This window comes from Seriola lalandi, unplaced genomic scaffold (assembly GCF_002814215.2).
Source record: "Seriola lalandi dorsalis isolate HSWRI2012SDOR001 ecotype SW California unplaced genomic scaffold, Sedor1 jcf7180002054470, whole genome shotgun sequence".
NCBI classification, from domain to species: domain Eukaryota; kingdom Metazoa; phylum Chordata; class Actinopteri; order Carangiformes; family Carangidae; genus Seriola; species Seriola lalandi.
This window is the reverse complement of record NW_019525023.1, coordinates 1920117-1946266: the sequence shown is the minus strand read 5'-3', so window position 1 is coordinate 1946266 and position 26150 is coordinate 1920117. Positions and strand designations below refer to the sequence as shown.

General features: G+C 39.8%; 3 protein-coding genes and 1 long non-coding RNA gene across 5 annotated transcripts; 3 read left to right on the top strand and 1 right to left on the bottom strand.

Moving 5' to 3' along the window:
• The first annotated feature begins 74 nt into the window (after positions 1-74).
• On the top strand, positions 75-8916 carry sack1ha (scaffolding CK1 anchoring protein Ha). The gene is given in 7 exon segments (XM_023411706.2): positions 75-394; positions 1111-1562; positions 1688-1852; positions 3246-3370; positions 3581-6039; positions 6042-7633; positions 7732-8916. Coding segments are annotated over 6 exon segments (4797 nt in total). The 5' UTR covers positions 75-394; positions 1111-1118; the 3' UTR covers positions 7744-8916.
• Positions 8917-10245: 1329 nt separating this feature from the next.
• Positions 10246-12453, top strand: LOC111658914 (androgen-dependent TFPI-regulating protein). The gene is made up of 5 exons (XM_023411623.2): positions 10246-10630; positions 10758-10883; positions 10977-11078; positions 11180-11295; positions 11882-12453. The coding sequence occupies exons 1-5, from the start codon at positions 10478-10480 to the stop codon at positions 12039-12041; spliced, it is 657 nt and encodes a 218-aa protein (XP_023267391.1). The 5' UTR covers positions 10246-10477; the 3' UTR covers positions 12042-12453.
• On the bottom strand, positions 11632-13933 carry LOC147818814 (uncharacterized). The gene is made up of 4 exons (XR_015437591.1): positions 13813-13933; positions 13644-13697; positions 13406-13459; positions 11632-13324 (listed from the first exon to the last, which is right to left on the bottom strand). It is a non-coding gene; the product is annotated as an uncharacterized LOC147818814 (long non-coding RNA).
• A 1496-nt stretch (positions 13934-15429) lies between these two features.
• Positions 15430-26113, top strand: herc4 (HECT and RLD domain containing E3 ubiquitin protein ligase 4). Of its 2 annotated transcripts, XM_023411676.2 has the most exons (24): positions 15430-15602; positions 16557-16827; positions 17007-17166; positions 17380-17456; positions 17552-17773; positions 17860-17951; positions 18286-18416; positions 18582-18736; positions 18861-18937; positions 19119-19243; positions 19424-19483; positions 19917-20028; positions 21280-21469; positions 21604-21776; positions 21903-22022; positions 22112-22210; positions 22385-22552; positions 22805-22948; positions 23180-23346; positions 23547-23613; positions 23735-23817; positions 24327-24510; positions 24906-25008; positions 25125-26113. In XM_023411676.2, the coding sequence occupies exons 2-24, from the start codon at positions 16602-16604 to the stop codon at positions 25331-25333; spliced, it is 3144 nt and encodes a 1047-aa protein (XP_023267444.1). In that variant the 5' UTR covers positions 15430-15602; positions 16557-16601; the 3' UTR covers positions 25334-26113. The 2 variants fall into 2 exon arrangements, with proteins under 2 accessions (XP_023267444.1, XP_023267445.1); XM_023411677.2 differs by having other exon boundaries at positions 15430-16827.
• The last annotated feature ends 37 nt before the right edge of the window (positions 26114-26150 follow it).

Below are 26150 nucleotides of genomic sequence, written 5' to 3'. Positions count from 1 at the left end.
ATAGTAGCAGCAGTTACTCAGCTGGAGCCGCAGTGGGCAGATAACAGATGTGCAGAGTTCAGCTGCCTCGGGACAAGCATGGACACAGACACAGAGCTGTGAAGAGCAGAAGTGAACAAACTGTGGAGCCCCAGTCGAGGCGGGGCGAATTCTGTCGACTGCAGTTTTCCTCTGAGGGCTCTGTCTCAAATATTCTCGCCGACATGCCTCGAGCATGACAATAAACTGGTTTAGCTGGGTGAAGGGGGGAAAAACAATGTAACTCAACTCTTTCGATAAGTCCCACCTGGACTAGACGCACGACGCAATTGCGGAGGAAAACGCGGCGAAGAAGACAAGATGACTGGCTTAAAGTTTAACCGACGAGAGGATTGACGACGTGAATATTAGTGAGGTGAGTTCTCCAAATAACGTTAGGCCATAACTGTATTATATAGATAAATAATGAGTTTAGGACCCGGATCTTAACATATGGACAGCGCACGCGGACCTGTGCTTACAGTACTTCACTCTTTTTAAAGTTTCTGACATGTCATCTAGTGGAAAGACGTTTGTACAGTTCTTGGTAAGACCCCCAGGACTTAAAAATCGGTTACAAAAAACTGTTCAGTCGGTGATCTATTCCGTTTTTAGGTTCTTATGTGTTTTGTTTGAACCTTGGGGTTTACTTTCGGTATTTCTCATATATGTCGCTTTACTTGAACTTGCAAATGGAGACTTTTGGGATTTTGGTCAGAGGGAGGAGCCACACCCATAATCATCTATCCTGTGGTCAGATTCCATCTTCCCCTCTGCTATGTTTGATTCGTCTTCTATAGTATTGTACCGAAGGGTCCCTGTGATTATGGCTCCATCTCTTGTCTGCAGATTCTGCAGATATGACCAGGATGAGCTGAACCCAGTGACTTAAAGCTTCTAGGGTAAAATAGCTGTAGAGCTGACATAGATGATTGGATTAAATATTGTAACATTAATACAATAGTATCTGATTTTGAAATACAGTTGAATTATCGTTCAGCACTCTAGTTGAAAGAGATGTGTGGTGTGGAAAGTATTCATACTAAAATACAATAAATTTATCACGTCTTCTTTTTCCCTTACCCTCCATAGACAACAGTATGGCACGTCGCTCTCAGTGCTCATCTGCCGGGGATAACCCCCTGGATCCCAACTACCTCCCTCCCCACTACCGGGAAGAGTACCGCTTAGCTATTGACGCACTGGTTGAGGAGGATTTGGAAGGATACTACAAGTTCCTCCAAAAAGATGATGTGGTGGACTTCCTGTGTACACCTGAGATTCAGTATATTCAGAGCTCTCTTCAGGTCCCTCAGCAGAGCCACCACCCTGAACAACATTTTCTGGAGACTGGGGGAGATGGCTCTTCAGACACTTACTGGCCGATTCACTCTGACCTGGATGTCCCAGGTTTGGACCTTGGCTGGCCTCAGCTGCATCCCTTCATTGGGCCCACAGAGGTCACCACTCTGGTCAACCCTCCAGAGCCCGACATGCCGAGTATCAAGGAGCAGGCCAGAAGACTTATCAAGAATGCTCAGCAGGTCGGCCTTTCACCTTCTTTATAAATGGATACTTCATGCCAAACTTGACTTTGAATTGTCAACATCAAACTGTCCTGACAGTTTTGTTTTCAAACCGGTTCTGTTTGTGTCTTTTACCCTCTTAGGTCATTGCTGTAGTGATGGACATGTTTACTGATGTTGACATTTTGGCGGATATTCTCAGTGCTGCCATGAGGAATGTTGCTGTCTATATCCTTTTAGACGAGCAGAATGCACATCACTTTGTCAACATGGTGTCCAACTGCAGGGTCAATCTACAGAGCATCCAAGTGAGTGAATATTCCTTAAAAATATTACATTACAATTTGATACAGACACTTTAATGAAGCTGCATTATAACACTAAATTCAATAAACAAAACAGAAAAGTACATTTATGAATGCAGTAACATTTAATTAACTACTTTTATATTCATTACACTTTGACTACAGTTTGACTACAGAAGCTGAAAAACATGAAATATGCTGATTCAGTTTTAAATACTTAAAGGTATAGTGATATTCTGTATTTTTCTTATTAACAAATCCCATGAAAAGATCAAATACATCAATGAACTGATCCAACTAACAAGTATTGTCTGTGTATCTAAAGCATGATATAGTTTATTCCTCTGTGCCGCAGAGCTAGAAAACCTCTTGAAAACATTATTGAGCCACATTGCTGCATTGGGTGTTTCTTCATTATAATGAGCATAGGCATTGTAGTTTTATTTTTATACATTCCCATGTTTACTGAGTAGCCGCTGTTAATTTTCACTGCAGCACCAAATATATAGTTTAAAAAGAGTGACCAGTTGTTGCAAATGTTGAAATGTATTTTTGCAGCCTCTTTTTAAAGATTTACATCTATGGCAGGAATGAATGGGCTTGGAGCTTAAAGAAACAAACAGGGAAGGGGAAGTTGCAAAGTACTCAGAGCCATTTTGGTCTTTTCATGGTATTTGTTGACAGTAGCAGAAATATAGAACACTGCTACTCATACTGTTTACCAGGCTTACTCCATCCATTTTAGGAGAACTTGAGAAGAAACGCTCAAGTACTGTGGGTACACCACAGCTGTTAGTAGAGGTGACCCAATAAAACAAATAAAGAGAACTTGCCAGCCGACTATTAGAAATCTATCACATCCTATTTTTAGAAAGTCAGATATTTAATAGCACCTTGAGTCTTACATGCTATATAACATCATAATTGCTTATGATGTTTTTTCTTGTGTGCTACTTTATCTTGTTTGTCATTTGCTTTAAATGCTGTATACGGTATGTTTGCTTACTGTGTATGCTTTATGCCTCATGTGTATGCCTATAACACTATGCTATGCTGTCTTTTGTAATGCTGAGTTTCTTCTGTCAGATTTGTTTTTATGTGAGCTGAAATGCAGCCATTTGAAGAAATCTGGTGCATTTACATAACATTCATGTTAATTAATATGTATTGTCCCTGATATATATGGTGAATATAAATGTTAAAGGATTTTCCCATCGATAGAAATCACAGTAACTGCATTTTACCGTAAAAGGGAACTTGAAATGCAGCCATTTTCTATCTTCTGATCTCAAAGGTGTTTGTGCTAATGCAATACTGCCACCTAGCTTGAATTGCAATCAACAACACTAACACCGCTAGATGTACTACTTGGGTTCAATATATATGTGTCTTGCAGTTTTTACGTGTGAGAACAGTGTCTGGCATCACGTATCACTGCCGCTCAGGGAAATCCTTTAAAGGTCAGATGATGGATCGCTTCTTGTTGACAGACTGCAGGGCTGTGTTGAGTGGAAACTTCAGGTGAGGCCATTTAAAATTGTCACAGAAAGTCATACCTCTACACTTCACGCCATACAATGATTTGACAAATACATTTATATTCAGATTTTTTTTAATGAATGTAATCAATGTGCATGTATTTGCGTGAAAAAACTGACATGAGTATGCAATACTCTTACAATGAATGAAGTGCTTCTGTTAATTCCCACTTTTTGTCATGTTTTTGTACAGCTTCATGTGGTCTTTTGAGAAGCTCCACCGCTGCATGGCACACCTTTTCCTTGGACAGCTCGTGGCAACCTTTGATGAAGAGTTTCGGATTCTGTTTGCTCAGTCCCAACCACTGATGATTGAAAATGTGCCCACTCCAATGGAAGAGTTTAGCCTTTTACAAAAGAGGCAATACCCAAGCGAACGAACATCATTGTACAGAGATCCTAGGAAATTTCTATCACTGGAAACTGTTCATCCAGATGACCGGGTTAGACATTCCTGTGATGAACGTATGGATGTGGATTGGAGAATGATACCACTTAAAAGGCAGGGATCCCTGCATGGCCCTTCAGATATGTACAGGTTTCCCTCCCAGCAATCTCACATGGATCCGCCTTTTGATCAGGGTTCCCCCAGGAAGCCCATGATGGAAAATGCTGCCTTCAAACGTCACAGTTATGCTGAAGGTGTTCATGGTAGATTCTCTTACCCGTTCTTGCAGCAACAGGGAATGCCAGAGCCTGAGAACCAGGGAAGGAAGTTTCACAGGGGGCAGCAGCCCTATCCAGGGTCCGGACCAGGACCAGAAGCAGATTACAGTGGCTATGACAAGTTCTGGAACCAAGACCATCATTCAGCAGATCAATACTCTGAATCTGGTTTACCACAAGAGAGGCAACCGTCTGATAACTTTGACCCAGTGCTTAACTATTTATCATCTACCAGAAATGTGGACTTCGACCAGGGCTCGGAGAAATTACCTGCAGCAGATTTACCATTCAGTTCATCTCACCCTAGAAGACTGAGCTTAGGCCAGCCATATGCCTGTCAAACCTCTCCCACCGCTTCAAATCCAACTGATCAGAAGCAGTTTTTCCCGGAGCCTAACACTGACCGCAAGGATCCTACAGTGAAACGAGGGCTAAGAAACTGGAGGATTAGCTCATACCTCAGTGCATATGATAATCCAGGAGATGAAGGCCTCCCACTGATGCCAACTCAGGCACCAGACCCTTTTGAAGAGCCTTCAAACCCCATACAACAAATAGCACCAGGAACAGATGTGTCATTTCCTAAAATCCCAAATGTTAGAGAGTTTAAGGTTCCTGCGATGCCCAGGGCAAGTCACCTGCCGAATTATATGAAAACCACTGTACGAGAGCAGTCAAAGAAATTGCCTGATGAACCTACTGCAGTGGCAGCAGAATCTAAAACAACACCAACACCTTCAGAATCATCGTCCACAGCTGAAGGGGAAAAGACGGAGGAAGCAGAACAAAAAGAAACAAAAACCACCGGTCTACGAAGGGAGGAGTCATTCCGTAGGAAGTACAATGCTGCAGTGCCAAGGAGCTCCAGGTTAAGATCCTCTCTGATATTCAGCTCTCTTGAGCAGCAGCATGCTCAAGATACCAAAACTGCTCCAGGCCAACAGGATGAGGAAAGTGACACAAACGAAGCAGAACAGACCAAATTACCTTTTGTTTCACAGGTTTTAGGAAAAAGGCGACCTGCAAGAGAACCTTTTGAATGGAGCCGTTACATAAAGTCAGCCACAGAAACGTCCAAACCAGACAATGAAACCAGTAAAGCAGATGATAAAGATACATCAAAGGAAGAAAATTCAAAGGATCCAGATACACAGAAAACAGATTCTTCACCATCAATGCCCCAATCCAAGCCTTCTGAAAACAAAACTGATCAACCAGTACAACCACATAAATCTTTGCTCACCACTCCATTGAATATAGATATGAATGATCCTGATAAGAGGCTCTTGTTCTTCAAAGAGTTGGCAGCAAAACGCAAAGCCGCTAAGGCAGCAGAAGCTGAAAAGAGCAAAGACAAGGCTCCGATGAAACCACCAAGTGAGCTAAAAACCAATACCACTGTTAAAAAGGAGGAACTTGAACCGAAAGAAAACTCAGAAAAGATGGCTAATACTTCACTGTCTGTGGGTTTATCCCCAAAAAATGTTACTGCAGATGATGCAAATAAAACAGTAGCCACAGAAGCCTGTGAGTCAGTCAGTCTGTCTTTAGATGCCAGTGATAAGACCAACAAGCATGACAGTCATGTCAAAAATGAACCCAGTATCTCCCAAAGTTGTAAAGAGGAGGAAACCAGAGTTTCAACTGTTACAGAGAAGACAGAGCTGAAAAGCAACCAACCAGGAGCTTCTCTGCTTGTTTCTGCAGAAACAGAATCTCCTCCAAACGAACCTCCTGAAGACCCAAAGCTGTCAACACCCGCTGTAAAAGAGAGTAGCCCAAGTCATCCACCTACACCAACAAATGCTACCCCTGCTACTGCTCCTTCTCTTGTGCAAGGTACTGATGAAAGTGAAAGCCCAAAGCTTAATTCTACCTCAAAGGAGTCCGGTTCACTCCCTCCTAGTTCAGTGGAGGTCCCACCATCTTCTGCATCTGCTGTATTGAATTCTAACACCCAAAATCCTGAATCAGTTCAGTTAGAAACCACATCTCCTCCCCTGCACCTGAACAGCAGACTGGATCAGAGTTGAGCTCTTGTGACCAATCAGTTAAAAGCTCTTTCTCTGATCACATTCTGTCAGATTCTGGTACACAGATCAGTCCAAGTCCTCCAACCTCGAAATCTGCTCCTCTTTCCACCCCTGAAGAGACTTTATCTTCTAATGTTACCCCAAAAGACTCCAGCTCCACCCCCTCCTACAGCATATTGTCTCCAAATTCTGATGAAACAGAAGCACCGGAATCTGTCAGCTCCTCACCATGTGAGTCACTCCAAACAACTGACAAAACTTCTACAGTATCTACAGAGTCTAAGCAAGCTCATCCAGATCCTGTTTCCCAGTCTATGTTGTCTGAGAACCCTTCAGCAGTTGTCTCTGCACATGTGGAATCTGATATTTCTCCTGATGCATATGCTGCTTGTGCAGAACCAAACACATCCTCGTTACAGTCCACCACAAAGACAAACTCTGAAAAATCTTGTGCTCCTACACCTTTGGAAAAATGTGTACCTGAACCAGAAAATGACTCTGTTCTAAAGGCTGTTGCAGAGGAATCTGAGGTAAGATCCTCAAAGGACATCAAAGCTGATAGCACACCACCTAGTCTTAGCCCCTCATCACCCAAGTCAGGTTTACCTAATGTATCTGATCTGGGAAGTTCTCCTATTGTTTCCCAGTCCATAACAAATGCATCTCCACAAGATGCATTAACACATACAGCCACTCCCTCTGAACTTAACCTGACAGGATCTGTCGCTCCTGCTCCTGTTGAAACAGAGTGCTCTTCTCCTCTAACTGACTCAGTTGGATCAGTTTTGTCCCCTGGGGCTAAAAAAACAGAAACCAACATGTCTACATTGTGCAGCCCCTCAGATACACCCTCTCTTCCCAAGATTACAACAGACTCTAACAAAATTCCAATGCTCCCATCAACAGAAGCTTCTAGAGCAACTGAGCCTACCTCAAAAACCCCAACAGAGCCAGAGCCAACCCCTGAATCTGTGACTTCTGAAAGCCAACCTTCAGAGCCACCCGTGCCTGCTGAAAATAGTAAAGTAGACCATCAGAGTGAAGTAAGCAAAGAGCCTGAATTGCCCGACCCTGTTGAGAAAAATCCAGAGGACACTGAGGCCACAAATAAGATCAATAAAAGTACTACGCAGGAATCTGTCAAAAGTGAAAAAACAAATGACCAAGTAAGGCAAAATAACTGCTCTGAACCGGCAGAGATCACAACAGAAGAAGTCGTTCCTCTGTCACCACACTCCAAGCAGCCAAAGTCTCGCTACCACTCATCAACAGCCAACGTGCTCTCAAGCAGCAACCTCAGAGACGATACAAAGCTGCTTCTAGAGCAGATTTCTGCAAATAGCCAGAGCAGGAACGAGGCCACCAAGGAGTCTCCTGTCACTGATGACGAGAAAGAAGATGAAGCTGACAAAAATGCCAAAAGGGAGAAAGAAAGAGGGATCAGGACACTCAGCAGAGGGCAGCCTAAGTCATCACAGGAAAGGGATAAGCTGCTGGAGAAGATCCAGAGCATGAGGAAGGAGAGGAAAGTTTACAGTCGATTTGAGGTATGAATACATAAGACACCATTGTTACCATCACCTATTTAAATGCACCTTTGTTTGCCTATGGGATAAATCATTTTGTGTCTCTGCTACTTTCACAGATGGCACCTTAACCGGTATTTAAAGAAAGTTAAGAGAAAAAACAGTGCGCACAGTAAGTGTAGGAAGAAGGTGAGCTCAAGTAAAAACTTTGAATGATGAACAACACATGCTCTCACCGAACACATGAACTTCAAGGGGTAAAACTAATACAAAATAATACAAACCTGTTGTCCAAGTGACATACTATGTTCAACAAAGGGCTTCTTACTGTGGGTGAATTGCCAAGTTGCTACCAGTGAGAAGTACATGGACTGAGAACATATGTGGGTTTAAATACGGTTTTACTGACTGCATGGGTAAAGTGCAATGTGTGCAACAGATTTTTTCTATAATTATTCCTGTCTTTTTTTTTTTTTTTAAAGCATTGACAGCCATTACATAAATGTCAGCTGGTTTTCAGGCAAAATGTGATGTTAAAGTGTAATAGATGATCTAAAATAGTCAGAAAACCGTAGTTTTTATTATAGTGTTTCACAATCATGTTAAATAGAAGATGATTATTACACATAGCCTACATGTATTTGTGAAATAGGTGGATATTTAAATTCATATCCATGAAAGGCTGATATTGTTTTCATGTAAATAAATTGAAACTTTAATTCTTTGTAATCTGAATTATACATTGAATTTAAAATGGAAATAAACCTGAGACTGAAACAGGATACCATCTTAAACATATGTACAATATAACTGTGTAAATTATTGCACACTATACAGTATGTAGTGTTTTTGGTTTCTTTTTTCTATTCAATATTGTTTAATAGGAATCGTTGAGGTTACATGTCATTTTTAAAAGCTACATCTGGTTGATTTAAAGGATTATTTCACCACAATTACCTAAATCATCCAAAGTATTTATACACAGTAAAATAAATTGTTTTTATTTTGATGATATATGAAACACTTGCTTTTAAAGTGTTTAAATTTGGCCATTCAAAGCCAAAGCTATCTGAAAATATGGGTTTTTTTGTAATTTGCTACAACTAACCCTTTAACTGTCTCTGAACATCTGCCTGACCCTGTAATTTAAATGAAAACTTGCCATACCTGTACATTAAAACAAGAAATTCTAAAACCACAAAGAATTTACATAACAGTAGGTAGAGTTGTGCTTATTATTATGGATTTATAATACGTATCTTCTGCAACATTTTATATTTGTAAATAAAGTTTCTTAAAAATTAGTTTTTCTGGCTCCTGTGTGTCTGATGTTGCAAAAGCAAGTTACTTATAGAAGCCAAACTGGTTCAGTTAAAGAGATAAGGAAAGTATTATTATTACATATATCATAAAAGGTGTTTTTCACAGCAGACATTTTGACTTCTCATAACAGAGAAAGCACAGTGTGAATTATTTTTCTTCTTCAGCTTAATAAGTTGATCTGTGCAGCTGCAAAAGTGACCAACTTATACTTCATGTAATTTTTTGCAAGTTCACAGATATGTTATATACAGATTTTGGTCATGTATCGTAGTTTGCACTATACCACACGTTAAAGAATCACCTCTATCTTGATTTCATTATGAGAAACACATCATGGTTATATCATTATGACTTATTTAACTAGTGATTCTCAAGATTACACAAGCTGTCCCAACATCTCATGAGTGTCTCACCACTTTCCTCCATCACCACCCTCAGGCCAAAACATGCATTAACGTAAACATTAATGATCATTCATTCATTCATTCATTTTCTACCGCTTATCCTCTAGTAGGGTCGCGGGGGGGCTGGAGCCTGTCCCAGCATCTTTTCGGGCGAGAGGCGGGGTACGCCCTGGACAGGTCGCCAGTCCATCGCAGGGTAAACACATAGAGACAGACAACCATTCACACTCACAGCCACACCTATGGTCAATTTAGAGTATCCGATTAGCCTAGTCCCCATTTTGCATGTCTTTGGACTGTGGGAGGAAGCCGGAGTACCCGGAGAGAACCCACACTTGCACGGGGAGAACATGCAAACTCCACACAGAATGATCCCACGGCCGAGCCGGGACTCGAACCCGGAACCTTCTTGCTGTGAGGCGACAGCGCTAACCACTGCACCACCGTGCAGCCCCATTAATGATCACCATGTGGAAAATAATTGCAGTGTTGAAGGATTGAATCATTTTTTGTTTGTTTCATAACAATAAAAAAAAAGAAATGATCCCAGCCCTCATGCAATTATGCCATCGGACATATCCTTTGTGTCAATATGTTTCGTTTCCCCTCCACAGGAAGGTCAAAGGTCAAAGGTCATGCACAACGGCTAAACAACATACCTGATGCTGACATGGATTTTAGTGTCGCTCAAAGAAACCTCAGAGCCACCTTGTAGCCTGTCATAATCACTTCTAGTGTCTTTATGTAGTGATCCTGATTCGTTTACTTAAACTGATTTACTTACTTTGTGGGGCTTCTCTTGCAAAACACTGAAACCCACTGAAACCGATTAAGCTCTCACTGTGACTGAAATTGCCACCAGTCACATGCTACTGTGTGTCGGTTATGAAAGAAGGAGTCGTTTGCATCATAAGAAACAGTGGACCTCTTGTGGGGTTAAAGTGTCGTTTTGCCTCCACTGCTTGCAAATGTCTTGATAAGCTTGTGCTGAATTACACTAATCTTTAAAGGTCCCTCCACTGCGTTGAGTGCCTCGAGTCTAAAGGGAAAAGACACACTTTTCACTATTTAATAGTATTTTTCCCAGTCTTTAATTCATTTTGTTGTTTGTTGAGGATCAGTATACGCTTACGTTAGAATGACTTCAACCCTGGGGAGAGTGTACCACATCACAGCATTCAGCTGGTATGCTTTTGTTGTTAAGTGTCTCGCTGCTAAGGATGGAGAGAAGTTACCACCAGGAATCTTTGTTTATGGAGGACCTTGGAAGTACCTAACATTTTTGAATTTGGTGAGTACATTACCTCTATTATCTATCTATTACAGTGCATTAGTATACAATAATAAATATTGCAGATAAAAAAACGAAAAAGAAGAAAAAGGGATCACGGAAAACAAAAATGTGGCTTATATTTCAGTTATTGCAAATGTCATTCTTTGGACTGGCAGCTCTGAATGATCTACAAGCTGGGAAAAAGTCAGAGACTATTCTGAGCAGATGTAAAGACCTCCTCTTCTCTGTCTTTGCCTTCCCTGTGGGCATGGTGAGACACACATTTTGGAAAATTCTACATTCTTTATCATTAAAATCATTTTTTGCTGTAAATTAAAATCTCTGCTCTCTGCATTTTGTTTAGTTTGTTGTTCTACTTTTCTGGACAATCTTTGCCTATGACAGAGAGTTAGTCTACCCAGCTACTATTGACACCTTCTTCCCTCCCTGGATAAACCATGCTATGGTCTGTAAACTTTAATTTTTTTTATTATTTGTGTAAAGAATGTTGTGTATAAATTTAAATAACACATCACACATAATGAGTTATCTTCACTGTTTTCTCAGCACACATTTGTCCTGCCTGTTTTACTTGGAGAAGTGCTGGTGCAGCCTCACATCTACCCACAGACTAAACATGCCCTGGCAGCATTAGGAGTTGTGGGCTTGGCTTACTTATTTTGGTAAGTGATGAGTCAGCATATACATGATAACAATTTCCAAACATTAATGGCATTAAGTTAACATACAAATATCACAGAATTTTAAAACAATCACATCCTTCTTGATTTAATATTTACCATCCGTATCTGACTGAATCTTTAATATATTTGAATGTGGCTAAAAGTACAGCAGTGTGTCTATATTCTTAGCGTAGCTAGTTTAGACTCATCCAGTGTGTAACAGTTCACTGCAAACAGCTTCAGGGTAACAGCTTTGAACCTCTTATCATTGGGGCTCACATACTGTGACACTGATCCTCATGTGTGTGATGGTACAAACAACAAAAATACTGTATGTTAGGGATGAGATTTCTTTATTATGCTAAGTGTTTTTGGGTTAAAATAATCAGTGTCATCAGTGCCAATGGGTGGAAACCGTGTGCCAGTGAATATTTGCATGAGACATACTAGATCTTTTAGACAAGACAGTACAAGATGATCTGACAGATACAGTGGTGCTGAGAATTGTTTTTCCCCTCTTTCTTTCTTTCTTTCTTTCTTTCTTTCTCTCTCTCTCCCTCTCTCTCTCTTTAAACATGTTCTGCAGGATTATATGGGTGTTCTTGTCAGTTGGGATTTGGGTGTATCCTCTCCTGGGCCACTTCAGCACCGCTGGTCTGGCGGGCTTCTTCTTTTTTAACATGTCTGCGGTGACCTTGTTCTACCTGCTGGGGGACAAGCTCAACAGCCATGTGTGGAGTAAATGACATTAACAAACATATACCACAGGAGACAAACAACTGAATTCAAGTCAACTTGCCTCTAATCTCTCTCTCTCTCTCTCTCTCTCTCTCTCTCTGTCTGTTTCTCTTTTCTTCTGCTGCCTCCTTTATTCTAGGTAAGGACATGAACAAAACGACAGCAAACAAACAGTGACTCTCAAATGAAAATGGTCAAGTACAGTGATCCAGACAAGACAAAAGACTCTTTTGAGAGAAGAAATATCACGTTTTCCCTCTTACAAATAAAAAGTGGAATGTATGAGCAATACAACGCACCATTTTTCAGACCATTACACTGTGGCATTTTGCCTGCAACAACCTTTGTTGGTCCAGTATAACCAGCACCATAAGGTGGCTAATGTTTGCATATCTTAACAATAAAATGATGTATATTACACATTATTGATTTACTTCACTGGCTACATGATTCTTCTCCACTTCTACTACTGCTTAGCTAAAGGCCTTTAACTAAAGGCTAAGCAGTAGTTTATCGCTTAAGTTGCATTGTTCCACTAATGTAGCCACAGTAGAAAAAGTCACATTGTCTCAATTTAAAGAGGATTATTACTTTCTGCTCTGATGCAAATATTACAGTTCAAATTTAGAGCTCAACAAAGCGGTATTTAACATTGCAAAACGCCTGAATAATGCAATTTAAACATCAAAGCAGGCCTAAAGCAAGTGTCACTCACAACAGCAGAAATCCTCCTGTGACTATATTTATATTTTTTGCCGTTTTTTAAAGCCGATTTAAAAAGAATATGCAGAGTAGAACCTGACAGATGCTCTTCCTTCCACATATTTGCAGCTTTTAAATTATAGTTTGTGAAGCTGACAGGATCCACCATCAATATTATCATTTTCACATTAAGTGCAATTGAGTTCCCCTCTATACAAAGGAGAGATTATTCCTAATTCATAACCAATGTCATTATTGACCACAATAAAGTGCATATTTTGAATTTTTCATGGAACATCTGGAGGGGTTGCAAGAGTAGCTTGACTTCTGTTAATCCAAAACATAATGCCGAACAGCCTTGATTTGGTGTCGTCACAAGTCCATTGAGATCTCCAAGAACAGCTGTGCTTCTATGTCCACTAGTTACTGTAACAGGGCGGATTTTTCTTTTTTGTTGTTGTAGTGGAGATCAACCACCACGCAAGTCTCTGTAGCCTTTAAGATGGTGGAGGTAGTTCGGATCTGCATCCACCAATCCAACTGAGAGGATCCTGGCCAGTAAATGCACATCCTCTTCACTCAGATCCTTCTGTTACAGAGATGAATATCAGATATTTAACTCAACTCAATCATTATAGAAAATGACAGTATTTAATTGATAATTACTTACCATCTTGTTGTTGGCAGCGGACTCAAGCAGCTGTGATTTTCTAGTTTTATTTCCCTGTCAAAGATAATAATAATTTCATAAAATCACACTTTGTTTCCTACTTCCTCTCATTGGTCGCTTCCTCTAGCAGATGCAGTGCAGTCTCTGTTTGTATCTGTATTCTTATGTTGAGTTATGTCTCATTCTTTATCCAAATTACATTTTAAAACAGAAAATCTCACTGTAAATGTTTTCTCACCTCTTTAAGTCCTTTTGAAAAGCACATTATGATGAAAAGAAGGCCACCAACGATCTGAGCATTAAAAAAACACAGTCAATAACAGTCCCAGACAAAAACTTTGATTTGTTAACAAATGTTTACCCTCAGCTAAAATATTAAATAAATAAATAAAGATGTTTTTACTTACTCCCAGCAAGTGAAACATGTTTGTTCCTCCTGGCTCTGTCCTGCTTGTACAAAGATTCGTAACTTAAAGTGCACCAAATAAGTTCCTCCTGCCCTGAGACATCACACCACAGTACGTAAGTCACAAGAAAAAACACCCATGAAGAACCAGCACCACAGGATATACTGCATTTTCGAGTAGCACCCATTCTTACAGCTGAAAGATGTTAATCATGAGACAAATGTGGTGTTACACAAATGGCTGCGTCAATTGGCGATTGTTGTGCAAGTGTTAACGTAGTTTCCAGTTTAGATTGTATCTCTTGATTGTTACCTGTAAATAAAAATTATAGAAGTTGCACCTGGCCAATGAGCTATGATGCAGCATTGATAATTACTTGGAAAAAGAAATGAACCACCACCTGTTCATTTGAATATCCATTTACACTTACTTAATATACTTTGAAAGTGCATTGTCATTTGGAACAAACAGGTTCTCATAGACAGAATTTAATAATCATTCTTATTCTTAAAAGGACTATGTATATTTTTGGTTATACACACACAGTCTAACCAAGTCTGTTTTTTCTTTCTTTTTTTAAATAAATGTATTCATCAAATTGACACCATTCAAATTTTAATGACACATGTTAAGAAGCACCAGGGGCTGAATGTAATTATTAATGTAAGTAAATGTAAGTACTTGAGTAAAGTTTTGAGGTACTTGTGTTTTACTATACTTTAACGATATACGTCACTTTATACTGCTACTCCACTACCTTAAAGAGGGAATATGATACTTTTTTTGCTCCATTAGTTTCTATGCAAATTAGGATTTTCTTGTAAAAAGATAATAAGTCTATAAAATAGACTACATCACATTGTTATAAACTACCCACCCATGTAAAAAGTATTTTAGTATTTCTCCACCTGCTACAACATAAAATGCTACTCACATGCAAATGTATAGGTAGAAACAAACTAACAATATATTGTATGATAGTGTAAAATTTTCCAAGGCCATATTTTCAGAATACAGAGTACTGCAATTTTTCTATAGTACTTCTAAACATAAGGCTTTGACTTGTCTTTTTTTTTCTTATCGTATTTCCATTTTAGGGTGTGAATTACCTTTTTCACCTACTCATATTGTGGCAGGAGTATGATACACTCTTGCCAATCACTCCCACCAGAATGTGTGTGTGTGTGTGTGTGTGTGTGTGTGTGTGTGTGTGTGTGATGTTTGTACACACAGAGTGTGTACATAGTTAACTGCAGAGAGACGCATGCGCGCGTGCGCTCCATCTAGAACATTTTGGACGCTTCGCGACATTTCTTCACCGTCATTTAGTAAAGCGTAAAGTAAAGCAGTAGCACTTCCGGTTTAGTGAGCGTATCTTCAAATTAAAGATCACAGCGTTTGTATTTACTGTACACTACATTCACAGTACATCTTTTTAAGTAAGATTTTCAGATAACCCCGATATTGCTTTCAGTATATAGTGAAAGTGGAGTGTATACATGAATTTTCTTGTACGCCTTACTGCTCTGCTTCTGTATAAGAGTGGCGTTGCTAAAGGACAAACCGGAAATTCAAAGTCTAATACAGCTAGCTTGAGTGGTTTCTCGGCATCACCGTACAGCAGTTGTTGACAGAACACTGGAGTAGAGGGATTGGGTATTGCAAGCAGATGGTGGTTAGCTTTTGACATTAAAAACTGAAAATGCGCTGGTATGTGCGCTTTTAAAGGTCGGACCAGCTAGTGAGCAATACACTGGAAAACAGTAACGCTGTCAGATCTGGCGGGTTTGGTAAGATTTGCTATCTGGCTTTACCGTTATAACGGTAGATGACTTAGTCCTGGCTGTAACTTTTAACTGCTTACGCAAAACGTAAAGGAATGACACATCTTAATTTGCGTTGCTTAGCTATGCAGTCACCTTACAAAATTAACTCTTAGCTACATTAAGCCTTACGTTAGCCTGCTAAAATTACAGCAATGTTGGAGAAAAGCCATGCTACACCAATGTCACCACGTGTCGAACGCTTTTACTAAAAACTCTCTCCTTAAATCATTTACTGTCATTGCTAGTTGTAATACTGCAACGTTAAGAAATGTCAAATAAACTTGGTCAAGTTGTATCAGTCAAGAATGATCTGTCTCGCTTGTGATCATGATGAAGGATCGTAAAGAGGAATTCTGTCCGCGGTCCCCCAGTGAGAACAAGAATAAAACTTCCGCTTTGAATATTGAAAGCATATTCATATAAATCTCAGAAAAAAACATGACAGTTCTTTTTTTTACTATAGCGGTCCTTATTGTGAGCTCTTAGTCTGTTGGTTAAATATGGTTAGATAAGAAATATTAGCAAAACTTTTGTTTAAACGCGTTTAGACATGTGTTTTAATTTGGAATTCCAGTCGCCCAAAGCGGAAGTGGTGATATTAGATGATTTCTGTGAACGTTACTCATCTAGCACCGTTAATCTAACTGTAGCTTACTTGGCTAATGTGTTGACATGTTACCTGGCCAGCTACGACCTCGTTGGACTGGTGTTAGTATATATCATTATATCCTAAAGACATTATTTAAGCTAACCACACGTACGCGTCTATTGTATCTAGCGATTATTTTATTTAGCCATAGCATTATTTGGCTACATTGCTAGGTGATACCAGATGAAGTGAATCTTGCAACTCAAACTGGATGTCTGAATGAGCTCTGTCAGGTTCCATTAGCCGCGGTGTCTCTCTGGTCTTCATAGAGACGGGGATCCTGCTGGCGTGTATAGCCAAAGAGGAGTGCTACAATGCTGTGCTGGGGAAATGCTTCCTACGGACAGCTGGGCTTGGGTGGGATTGATGATGAGATTGTGGTTGAGCCACGAAAATGTGAATTCTTTCACGGGAAGCAAGTGTGTGATGTGGGGTGTGGCCGGAGACACACAACCTTCCTGCTGGAGGATGGGACAGTATACACCTGTGGCTGCAATGACCTAGGGCAGCTGGGACATGAGAAGTCCAGAAAGAAACCAGGTTGGTCATTATTATTATTATTATTATTAGTAGTAGTATTGTTATTATTATTATTATTAGTAGCAGTAGTAGTAGGATTGTTATTATTATTATCACCATTATTACTATTTAATTGTGTTTTATGATAACAGCTGGTAAAATCATTCCTCACACAAACATTTGTTTCTATCTTCTATTAGAACAGGTTGTGGCTCTGGATGCACAAAACATAGTGGTGGTGTCATGTGGAGAGTCCCACACACTCGCCCTGAATGACAAAGGGCAGATTTTTTCATGGGGTCTTGGCTCAGATGGACAGCTCGGCCTAAATAACTTTGAAGAATGTGTTCGTGTGCCTAGGTAAATTCAGCAACTAATTTCACACTATTTGCTTATTCTTCCCTATGTCAGACAAATGTAATTAAAACAGATAAAACTATCAGCATACTGTTATCTAAATGTCAATGTGACTTTCATAATTAAATTCTGTTGCAAACAATTTAAAATTTGGAATTTATTTAACATGTTCATTTCTTTCAAAATGCAAATTTCTCTCTGCCTGTAAAATGCCAGAAACATCAAGAGTTTGTCAGACGTACAAATCACTCAGGTAGCCTGTGGGTATTGGCACTCCCATGCACTTTCAAGAGGTGAGGGTGGTTTCCACCTACACAATGCACATTTATTTATTCAACTTATTATGTTTCCAGCATGTTCAGACATTATATCTGTTTTGTTTGCACAGGGGGCCAGGTCTTCTCCTGGGGCCAGAATCGATATGGACAACTTGGGCTGGGAATTAATGGACAAAGCATTTCCACACCCCAAATCATTCAGTCTCTTCAGGGCATTCCTTTTGCTCAGATATCAGCAGGTGGTGCTCACAGCTTTGCCCTCACTCTCTCAGGAGCGGTGTTTGGTTGGGGTCGCAACAAGTTTGGTCAGCTGGGTCTCAATGACACCAATGGTGGGTGGTCGAAACTAGTGCTAGTAAAAGTACTTTTGAGCATTCAAGCCCCAAAGTCAGACTAATTGTCAGGATGTTTTTTTCAGATCGATATTTCCCAGCCCTGCTGAAGTCCCTTAGATCGCAGAGAGTGATTTACATCTCCTGTGGAGAAGATCACACAGCAGCACTGACCAAGTTAAGTTATATACTTTTGTGGTTAATTAAACCACCTGCAGTGTTGTGTGTGGAAGACCTTGATTTAAAACTGGGGATACTTTGAATCAAAGTGGGGTGTTATTTGTTGTGGTGAACCGATGGTTTTTACTGCTTGGGCCTTATTTTGGTACGTTTGACCATCATTTCAAATTGTTCTGATTACATTTTATTGACCAGCTTAATTGCTTATATCTGGGGACAGAAGGACAGCTTAACCTGTGGCTTGTTATAGTCATGAAGTTTTATTTATTTAAAAAGTCCATGGCTAACTCTTGTCCTGAAGGTCAACATAACTGGTGCTGCTGATTTTACAGGAAGGAGGTGTGTTTACATTTGGAGCAGGAGGATACGGACAACTGGGACATAACTCTACAAACCATGAAATCAACCCTAGGAAAGTGTTTGAGCTCATGGGAAATGTAGTTACACAGATTTCATGTGGAAGGTAAAATCTGTATTTTTTCACATTTTATCTCAAACGTGACTATATGATTGTTATGTGTACATAATGTAATTTTAGATAATCACTATAAAAGTTAAACTGGGTGTAATTGAATTTTATTGAAGTTTTTTTTTTAAGAACTTTTTCAAATTGTTGTGCAATCATAAGGCAGCACACTTTGGCTTTCACACCTTCCTGTGGGAAGATGGACTCCTTTGGGCTTGGTGGTAACGGGCAACTTGGTACACGCTCCACTTGCAACAGGAAAAGCCCCGCCCCCGTCAAAGGTCCCTGGGTAGCCTCCAATTCTCCTGCGGATACAGGTGAGACAGTAAATAAAGCTGCATCATGGGATTTCTCAGGACAAGATAAAACAGATTAAAAGACAAAACCCATAGAAAATTCATCCATACATTTATTTCTTGCTTTCATTCCAATACGTTGCAGACTCGGAGCAGAGCTGTTGTGTCAAGAGGATTTATGCTGGAGGAGATCAGAGTTTTGCTCACTATTGCACTGCCACTGTAAGTTTTCAGGAATAAAGGGACTTCTCATATTTTGAGGTTTCTCACAGATTTGAAGTAAATTCAACCTCTTAACATACAGTAACCATAATCAGAGAATTTTCAAATCAACATGGCTGAATAAATCAGGCAGACTGCTTCACAAAAACGATCCACGTTGGTCTTGTTTTTCTTTTTGTAGAACCTCCAGAACATAGATGATGTGAGGATACAAGATCCTCACAGAAGGATTTGCACCTTTAATGAGGATATCATACTAAAATGGTTGAACCATTCACCAGGAAGACTCCCGCTGGAAATCTCCAAGTAAAGTCTTCTCCTCACAAGAACCATGGCTGACCACGCCTTATGGATGTTGTTGCTAGTTTTAGTTCATCACAGACATATATTTTGCAACTGGAAAAGTCATGATTCTGTCGGTTCTTTATGGAGATTTGCTTTTGAAAAGTAGTCACACTAATTACTTGACTTTTATGATTCCCTCAGTGAGATTGACCTCGTGTTCTCCTCAGCAAGCTGCCTCAATGGATCTTTTCTCTCAATGAGGTAATCACATTTCAAATGAAGTCTATTTTTATCTGCAGTCTGGTCCAAAAGTCTTATTTCATTACTAATATGTTTGTTTTCATTATTGTGAAATCCAAGGCATTTTCTTCACTGATTTGATCCTTTGTCGTTACACACGACTTACAACGTATTAATCAATTCTTTAATTAATTCATTAATTAATTCTTTAATTCATTAATTCATTAATAACCTACAAGTATCAGACCTAGTTTTTGTTGAGACTGTCAGGGAGACGCTGATTCATCTCCAACTGGTTTGAAGCTGTAGTCAGTGATGTTGTGTTTATAATAAGATGTGTTTCTAATACTCAGTTCCCCTCTTGTATGTAAGCAGCGTTGGTTTATTTGGTGACCTAAATACTTGGAATGCAACCTGCATGGTTTCATGTGCAATGTCTGTTTCTGTCACACAGTCATCCAGATCACTACAGTACCAGCAGCAAATGTTCAGGGGTTGATATGAACATGGCTCGCATCCTCTTTCACAGAGTCATTCAACAAGATCACCCTGAGATAGCTCAGCAGGTCAGTGTTGGTGCAACATATCCATGTATTCCATTGCTGTTTCGCCACTAGTGTACTTCAACATTTAAATAAAATTGTACTAATATTGTTACTATTGTTGCAGTGGCAGTATGTATTGTACCTGTGGGTAGAAAAAAGTAGTATCATAATGGATGGATCACAGTGTTTACTTCAGGTGTAGATTCAGAAACTTCTTAATGAATATTCCAAGACACATTTTATGCCACAACGCCCATTGTAGGGCACATTGCCCACCATCTTGAATTTGTTGCCCTCTGTCTCATTGGCTTTGATAAGGAAGTATTTTTCTGGAAACTCCCCAAAAAAGATTTCCACACAATTTTTGGAAAGAGAATGTTTGGCTTCTGTTTCTGTACCAGAATTCATCGCAGTCTTTTTTTTGTAAGATACTCATATAATTTTGATTTAGTGGTGGTTCTTTTTGTGTGTGTTTGTAACACTTTCAGGACTGTCTGCACTTTTTTTTCTAAACTTTCTAGAATTGCTGCATGATGCTTTAACTGAGGGGCTTTACAACATATGCTTACCATGTCTGTCTGCCCTTTCATGTTGGGCATGTAGTGTACAGTAGGTTTATGAGAGGGTTTTCTTTGAAAACAGCTGCCTGCTACATCTGGAAACCATGCTGATGAGAGGCTTGGCAGTGAACTAAAACAGTAAAGTTGTGGGGCATAAAACCAAAACTTGAAACATGCGTCATAGAGCTTTGGGGAACAGGTGATAATTCTTTGTGGTTTTGTCACTATGAATGAAACCTTTCGCCTTTTTTTATTGTTAATACAGAAATATTGATTATTGAAGCTTTAATAAAATCCTGTATTATGTTTTGACAGCAGAGTTCATTCTGTAATGCTGTAGTACAGTAAACTCTTCACATTTCTGTAAATTACAAAAATCTTCGAATTGTGTAATATTGTATTATTTTTATTTTTTTTATTGTATTCTAATACTGTATATACAGTTAGTGTTAGTGCATATGTCCTTTCAGTCCAGACTGCTGCAATGACTTTTAGTAGCAACTTTATGAGCTCACCTTGTCTGATATCAAGACATCTTGTCTTGAGTCCAGCTCCAGCTCCATCCTCTGCCACCTTTAGCATCCTACCCCGCCTGAATATGTTATTGTTACACTTTGCCCCACCACCACAACTCGAGTTAGGAGTTGCATCAATAAAGGAATTGTTACATTAAAGCATAACAGACCTGTATACTTTCTTCTGTCTCCCTCAGATTGCTGCCAGTCTGGAAAAGAACCTCATTCCCAGACTGAGCAGCTCTCCTCCAGACATTGAAGCCCTGAGACTCTACCTCACTCTCCCAGAATGCCCTCTCTTCAGTGACCGAAATAATTATGTGACCATTGCCATCCCATTTGCCAAATCACTCCTCAGCCTGAAAGAGGCTGCACTGAAGGTTCTAGGTAGGATGAAGATGATGGGTTTTTTTTTTATGCTTTACGCCAAACACAATGCAACAGTCTGTAAAGTTTATGCTTTTCATCTTTAAAAAAAAAAAACAGCCTTTTTTCATTTCACTTTTTTGTGTTTGCGTCAGGAAACTGGTGGTCTACGTTTGAGCCCCCCGTCTTCCAGTGGCTGGTTGAGGTGTACAAGGAGGTGGTGGTGTATCTGCTTCAAATGCACAAGATGGGCATTCCTTCAGTAGAGCAGAGAATTTTCACCTGTTTCCTGGACACGTCCCTGCGACTCCTGGAGATCCTGCACACGGTGAGAAATGAACAAAATTCCAATCCAAAGTTTGTGTTACAGCTGCTTTCACATGTCAAATTCACACAGTAAATCATGCGATACCTTGACAGACAGTTGTTTACATCCATTTTGCTGCTGCTTCAGGTGAGTGACAGAGCAGGACACATCATTCAGTATGATAAATTCTACATCCATGAGTTGGATGACCTGATAGACATCAGAAATGACTACGTCACATGGATTCAGAGGCAGATGTACCCACTGGTGAGTTCCTGCTCCATGATTCACTTGATTACATTTGTCTATATTTAGGCATCGGTATGATCCATTCGTTTATGCCTCTGTATCCTCAGGGTCATGACGGTGTGGTGACTCTGTGCAGGTATCCCTTTGTATTTGATGCCCAAGCGAAGACCACTCTGCTTCAAACTGATGCTGTGATACAGATGCAGGTAATGTGCAGTAAATCACTTACTCTGGGTTTCTTTCATCATGAGCTACTTTTCTTCTTCCTTTCGACTGGTTTCACCCTGCGTAAAAGAGCTTAATCTAGTGCTGTCAAATCATTGTGTCTTCGAAAACATATAGCGTTCTCATCATTCATCATTCCCTCCATGCGCTGATAGATGGCAGTGGACCAGGCGCAGATGCAGAACTTCAGCTCCATGTTCCTGCCGGCAGTGGAATCTGTCAACCCGTGCCTCATCCTCATCGTCCGGAGGGAAAATATTGTTGGCGACACCATGGAAGTCCTCAGGAAGTCTAAGAATGTTGACTACAAGAAACCGCTCAAGGTAAAAGCTGCTAGAATTAAAATTGGTACGTGAGGTGTGACATTTACTCTGTGACTCTGCAGTTCGCCTTAGCTCTACGGAGCCTTCCAACTTAAAAAAATTGTAGTGATTTAATACAGCTCAATACGGATGGCCAGGTTCATCAAATATTATGTAGCTTAAAGTGTTCTGTTATATTTACAAATCTGTGGTGCCATTTAGGCGAAGACATGAAAAGTACTGCTGTTGTGCTTATGTTTGTGACCATGACAGGTGATCTTTGTGGGAGAAGAGGCGGTCGATGCAGGAGGTGTGAGAAAGGAGTTCTTCCTCCTGATCATGAAAGAGCTGTTGGATCCCAAATACGGCATGTTTCGTTACCACGAGGAGTCCAGGCTCATCTGGTTTTCAAACAAGGTACTTACTGTAATAATTCACCTGTGAATTCTCACGCTGCTGAAACATCACTAGCAATGTTTTTAAGTGCGCTCTAAAGCGCCCTCAATAATGGGGACAACGAAGCGGTCATAACATGAATTGGCTCATGTAAATGCCATATCTTTGCAGTAAACTAGCCACCGTCTGAATTTAACTTAGGAGAAACTGCCCTCCGTAAAATCTTTGACACTCAATGACTGTCCCTTGCAGACCTTTGAGGACATTGACTTGTTCAACCTCATTGGGGTCATCTGTGGTCTGGCCATCTACAATCTCACCATAGTGGAGCTCAACTTCCCCGTGGCCCTTTACAAGAAACTTCTGAAGAGGAAGCCAACGCTAGACGACCTGAAAGAGCTAATGCCAGATGTGGGAAGGTCAGATCAAGGAACAGTCATCTGAGGTTTCCTTTTAACATGTTTATGAACGTCTGTTTACCTTGGTGTTTTCCTTGCCGCGTCTAAAATCGGATCTTTTAAAGTTGCAATTACAGTGTATTACCAGAGAGAGAGTTGACCCAAAAGCGTTCAACATTGTCTATAAAAAAAACTGATAAATGTATCTCTTGTAAAAGCAGGAGTCTGCAGCAGTTGCTGGACTACACGGAGGATGACCTTGAGGAAACGTTCTGCTTGAATTTCACAGTAAGATAATTGCAGTAACAGCAGTCAACAGTCTCTGTGGTGCATACAGCTTCAAATAAACAGTTGTGCTATGTGCAAATCATATAAACAAAATCTAAACAGTGTCTTTGTTTTTTTTCAGATCACAGAGGAAAACTATGGTGCCACAGAGGTTTTGGAACTAGTACAGAATGGCGAAGACATCAATGTCAATACATCAAACAGGTAAAATTTTCTCACCTGTCCTATTAACCATGAACAGATGCTTAAGAGGAATAGTTTTACATTTTTGCAAATAAATGCATTCACTTTCCTGCCAACAGTTAGATTGGAAAATTGATACCATTCTGATGGCTTTATGGTTAAAATGTAGCTAGTTCGTTTAGCATAAAGACGGAGGTTTGGGTAGGGGGATAGCTGATTAAAACATTCTGTGTTGTTTGTTTAATTCATTAAAAATAAAGAGTTAACTGTAAAAATATGTTTTCAGAAATCTGGGCTTTTTCCAAAATGTCAAACTATTCCTTTTAAGACTCAGATGTTTTTCTGCTTTAATGTTCCAAACCTTTAACCAGTAAATTGTTTTAACTCATCCTGAAAATATCAATAGTAGAATCATCCTCTGTATTATATGCTGTCAGAAATCTGGTGTTATTGCTTTCTTCCAATTGCATTTTACATGTAACATATTTCTTTACATCACTTTATTTTCATATGAATTCCTTTTTCTCCAGGCAGGAATTTGTCAATGCCTATGTTGACTATGTTTTCAACACGTCAGTGGCCCCACTGTTTGAGTGCTTCTATGCAGGCTTTCACAAAGTGTGCGGTGGAAAAGTTTTAGAGCTGTTCCAGCCAAACGAACTGCAAGCCATGGTCATTGGCAACACCAACTATGACTGGACGGAGCTTGAAAAGGTCTTGTTTTAAATATTGATTAAGGGAAATATGTCATCTCAGCAACTTATTTTGTCAGAGTCAGCCTAATAAGTTTAAAGGACCAATGTGTAGTGGGCTCTGTTGGCATAGATGGAATATAGTACTCATAATTGGTTTCCTTGGTGTGTAATCACATCACATATATATATATTTATATATATATATATATATATATACACACATACACACAGGGAACAGGTTCTCCTACACACTTGGAAAAGGGAGGCGTGTGGGTCAGGAGTATTGAGTTGGTTGCAATCTGCAACCTCACCACTAGATATATCACTAAATCCTACACACTGGTCCTTATAGTACAGTATAGAAATAGTATTATAACAATAACAATAACAATTATATTTGTCTCCACTCTTCAGAGTACTGAATACAAAGGGGAGTACTGGGCGGACCATCCCACCATCAGGCTCTTCTGGGAGGTGTTCCACTGTCTTCCTTTAGAGAAGAAAAAACAGTTCCTCTGTAAGTGCAGCTCGTCCATATGCAACATCAGAGAAGCTGTTCCTTTGGCAATGTGAATATATTCATATGTTTTGTTTTCAGCTGTAAAAGTGACACGATGTCTCTCGCCTTTCCAGTGTTCCTCACAGGAAGTGACCGCATACCCATCTTGGGCATGAAATGCCTGAAACTGGTGATCCAGCCCACTGGTGGAGGGGAGCATTATTTACCTGTCGCCCACACGTGCTTCAACCTGCTGGACCTGCCCAAATACACAAGTCTGGAAACACTCCGTGAGAAGCTTCTACAGGCTATAGATCACAATCAAGGCTTTAATCTTGCCTGAAAGTACACAGAAATGCCTAGAACTCCGTGTCGAGACTGTTGATGGCAACCACATTCCCGAATGTTTAGTTTTTGCAGACTTGAACACTGGTTGGAAAGAGGAGGAAGACAAGTGACACTAGAAATGATTTAAGAGTTGGATGCCTAGACTTTGACATTAATCTTGACTTTGGTTTTCCAGCTTTTTTCCATACCATCACAGTATTTGATGCCCTATTACAAGTTGATTCACATTTGATATATTGCTCTTGTAGATATGCTTTTATTCATGTTTGGATATGACAAGTATGATGAAGCAAACTACTGGTATTTACAGGGCATGGATACAGCAACATAAACACCTGTAAAATATAATTCAATGCAGCGGCATTACCTTTTTGAAGCTTATGATGTAAAACATTAGTGAGATGTTCCTGTTATATTTTTTCTCGGAAACACCTCAAAATCTAATGTAATCCAAGCACTGTGGCCTCAAAACGACCAGATTTAAATCAACACCGCTCTTATAGGGTGTCGACAAAAATGTAACATTTTAAGCTCCACTGTGGTAGTAGTTCCTCACATTGTATTTTACAGGAGTTAATGATGTTGTGTCCACCCCCTGTGTATTAAATGTTTGAACCCAGACATGTAAACTAACTCTTTATGTTAAGTTCTGTTGTGACATTTGATTGAGAGCAGTGCAAAGCGTTAGATTTTCTTGGCTTTAAGCCTTAAACAAGCCACAAATAAAAACAAAGTAAAGCCACTGAAATAAATGTGAGTTACTTTGGGGATAAAATACCGTCCTATTGTTTAAGTCATTTTTATTTACTGCC

Bases quoted from the DNA above. Each gene is read 5' to 3' on its own strand.
- LOC111658914 (XM_023411623.2), top strand. From the start codon at position 10,478: ATGACTTCAACCCTGGGGAGAGTGTACCACATCACAGCATTCAGCTGG. The intron at 11,079-11,179 runs GTCTGTAAACTT...CTGTTTTCTCAG, and splicing joins CCTGGATAAACCATGCTATG to CACACATTTGTCCTGCCTGT. The intron at 11,296-11,881 runs GTAAGTGATGAG...CATGTTCTGCAG, and splicing joins GGCTTGGCTTACTTATTTTG to GATTATATGGGTGTTCTTGT.
- herc4 (XM_023411676.2), top strand. From the start codon at position 16,602: ATGCTGTGCTGGGGAAATGCTTCCTACGGACAGCTGGGCTTGGGTGGG. The intron at 17,167-17,379 runs GTAAATTCAGCA...GTAAAATGCCAG, and splicing joins GAATGTGTTCGTGTGCCTAG to AAACATCAAGAGTTTGTCAG. The intron at 19,244-19,423 runs GTAAAGTCTTCT...TGATTCCCTCAG, and splicing joins CTCCCGCTGGAAATCTCCAA to TGAGATTGACCTCGTGTTCT.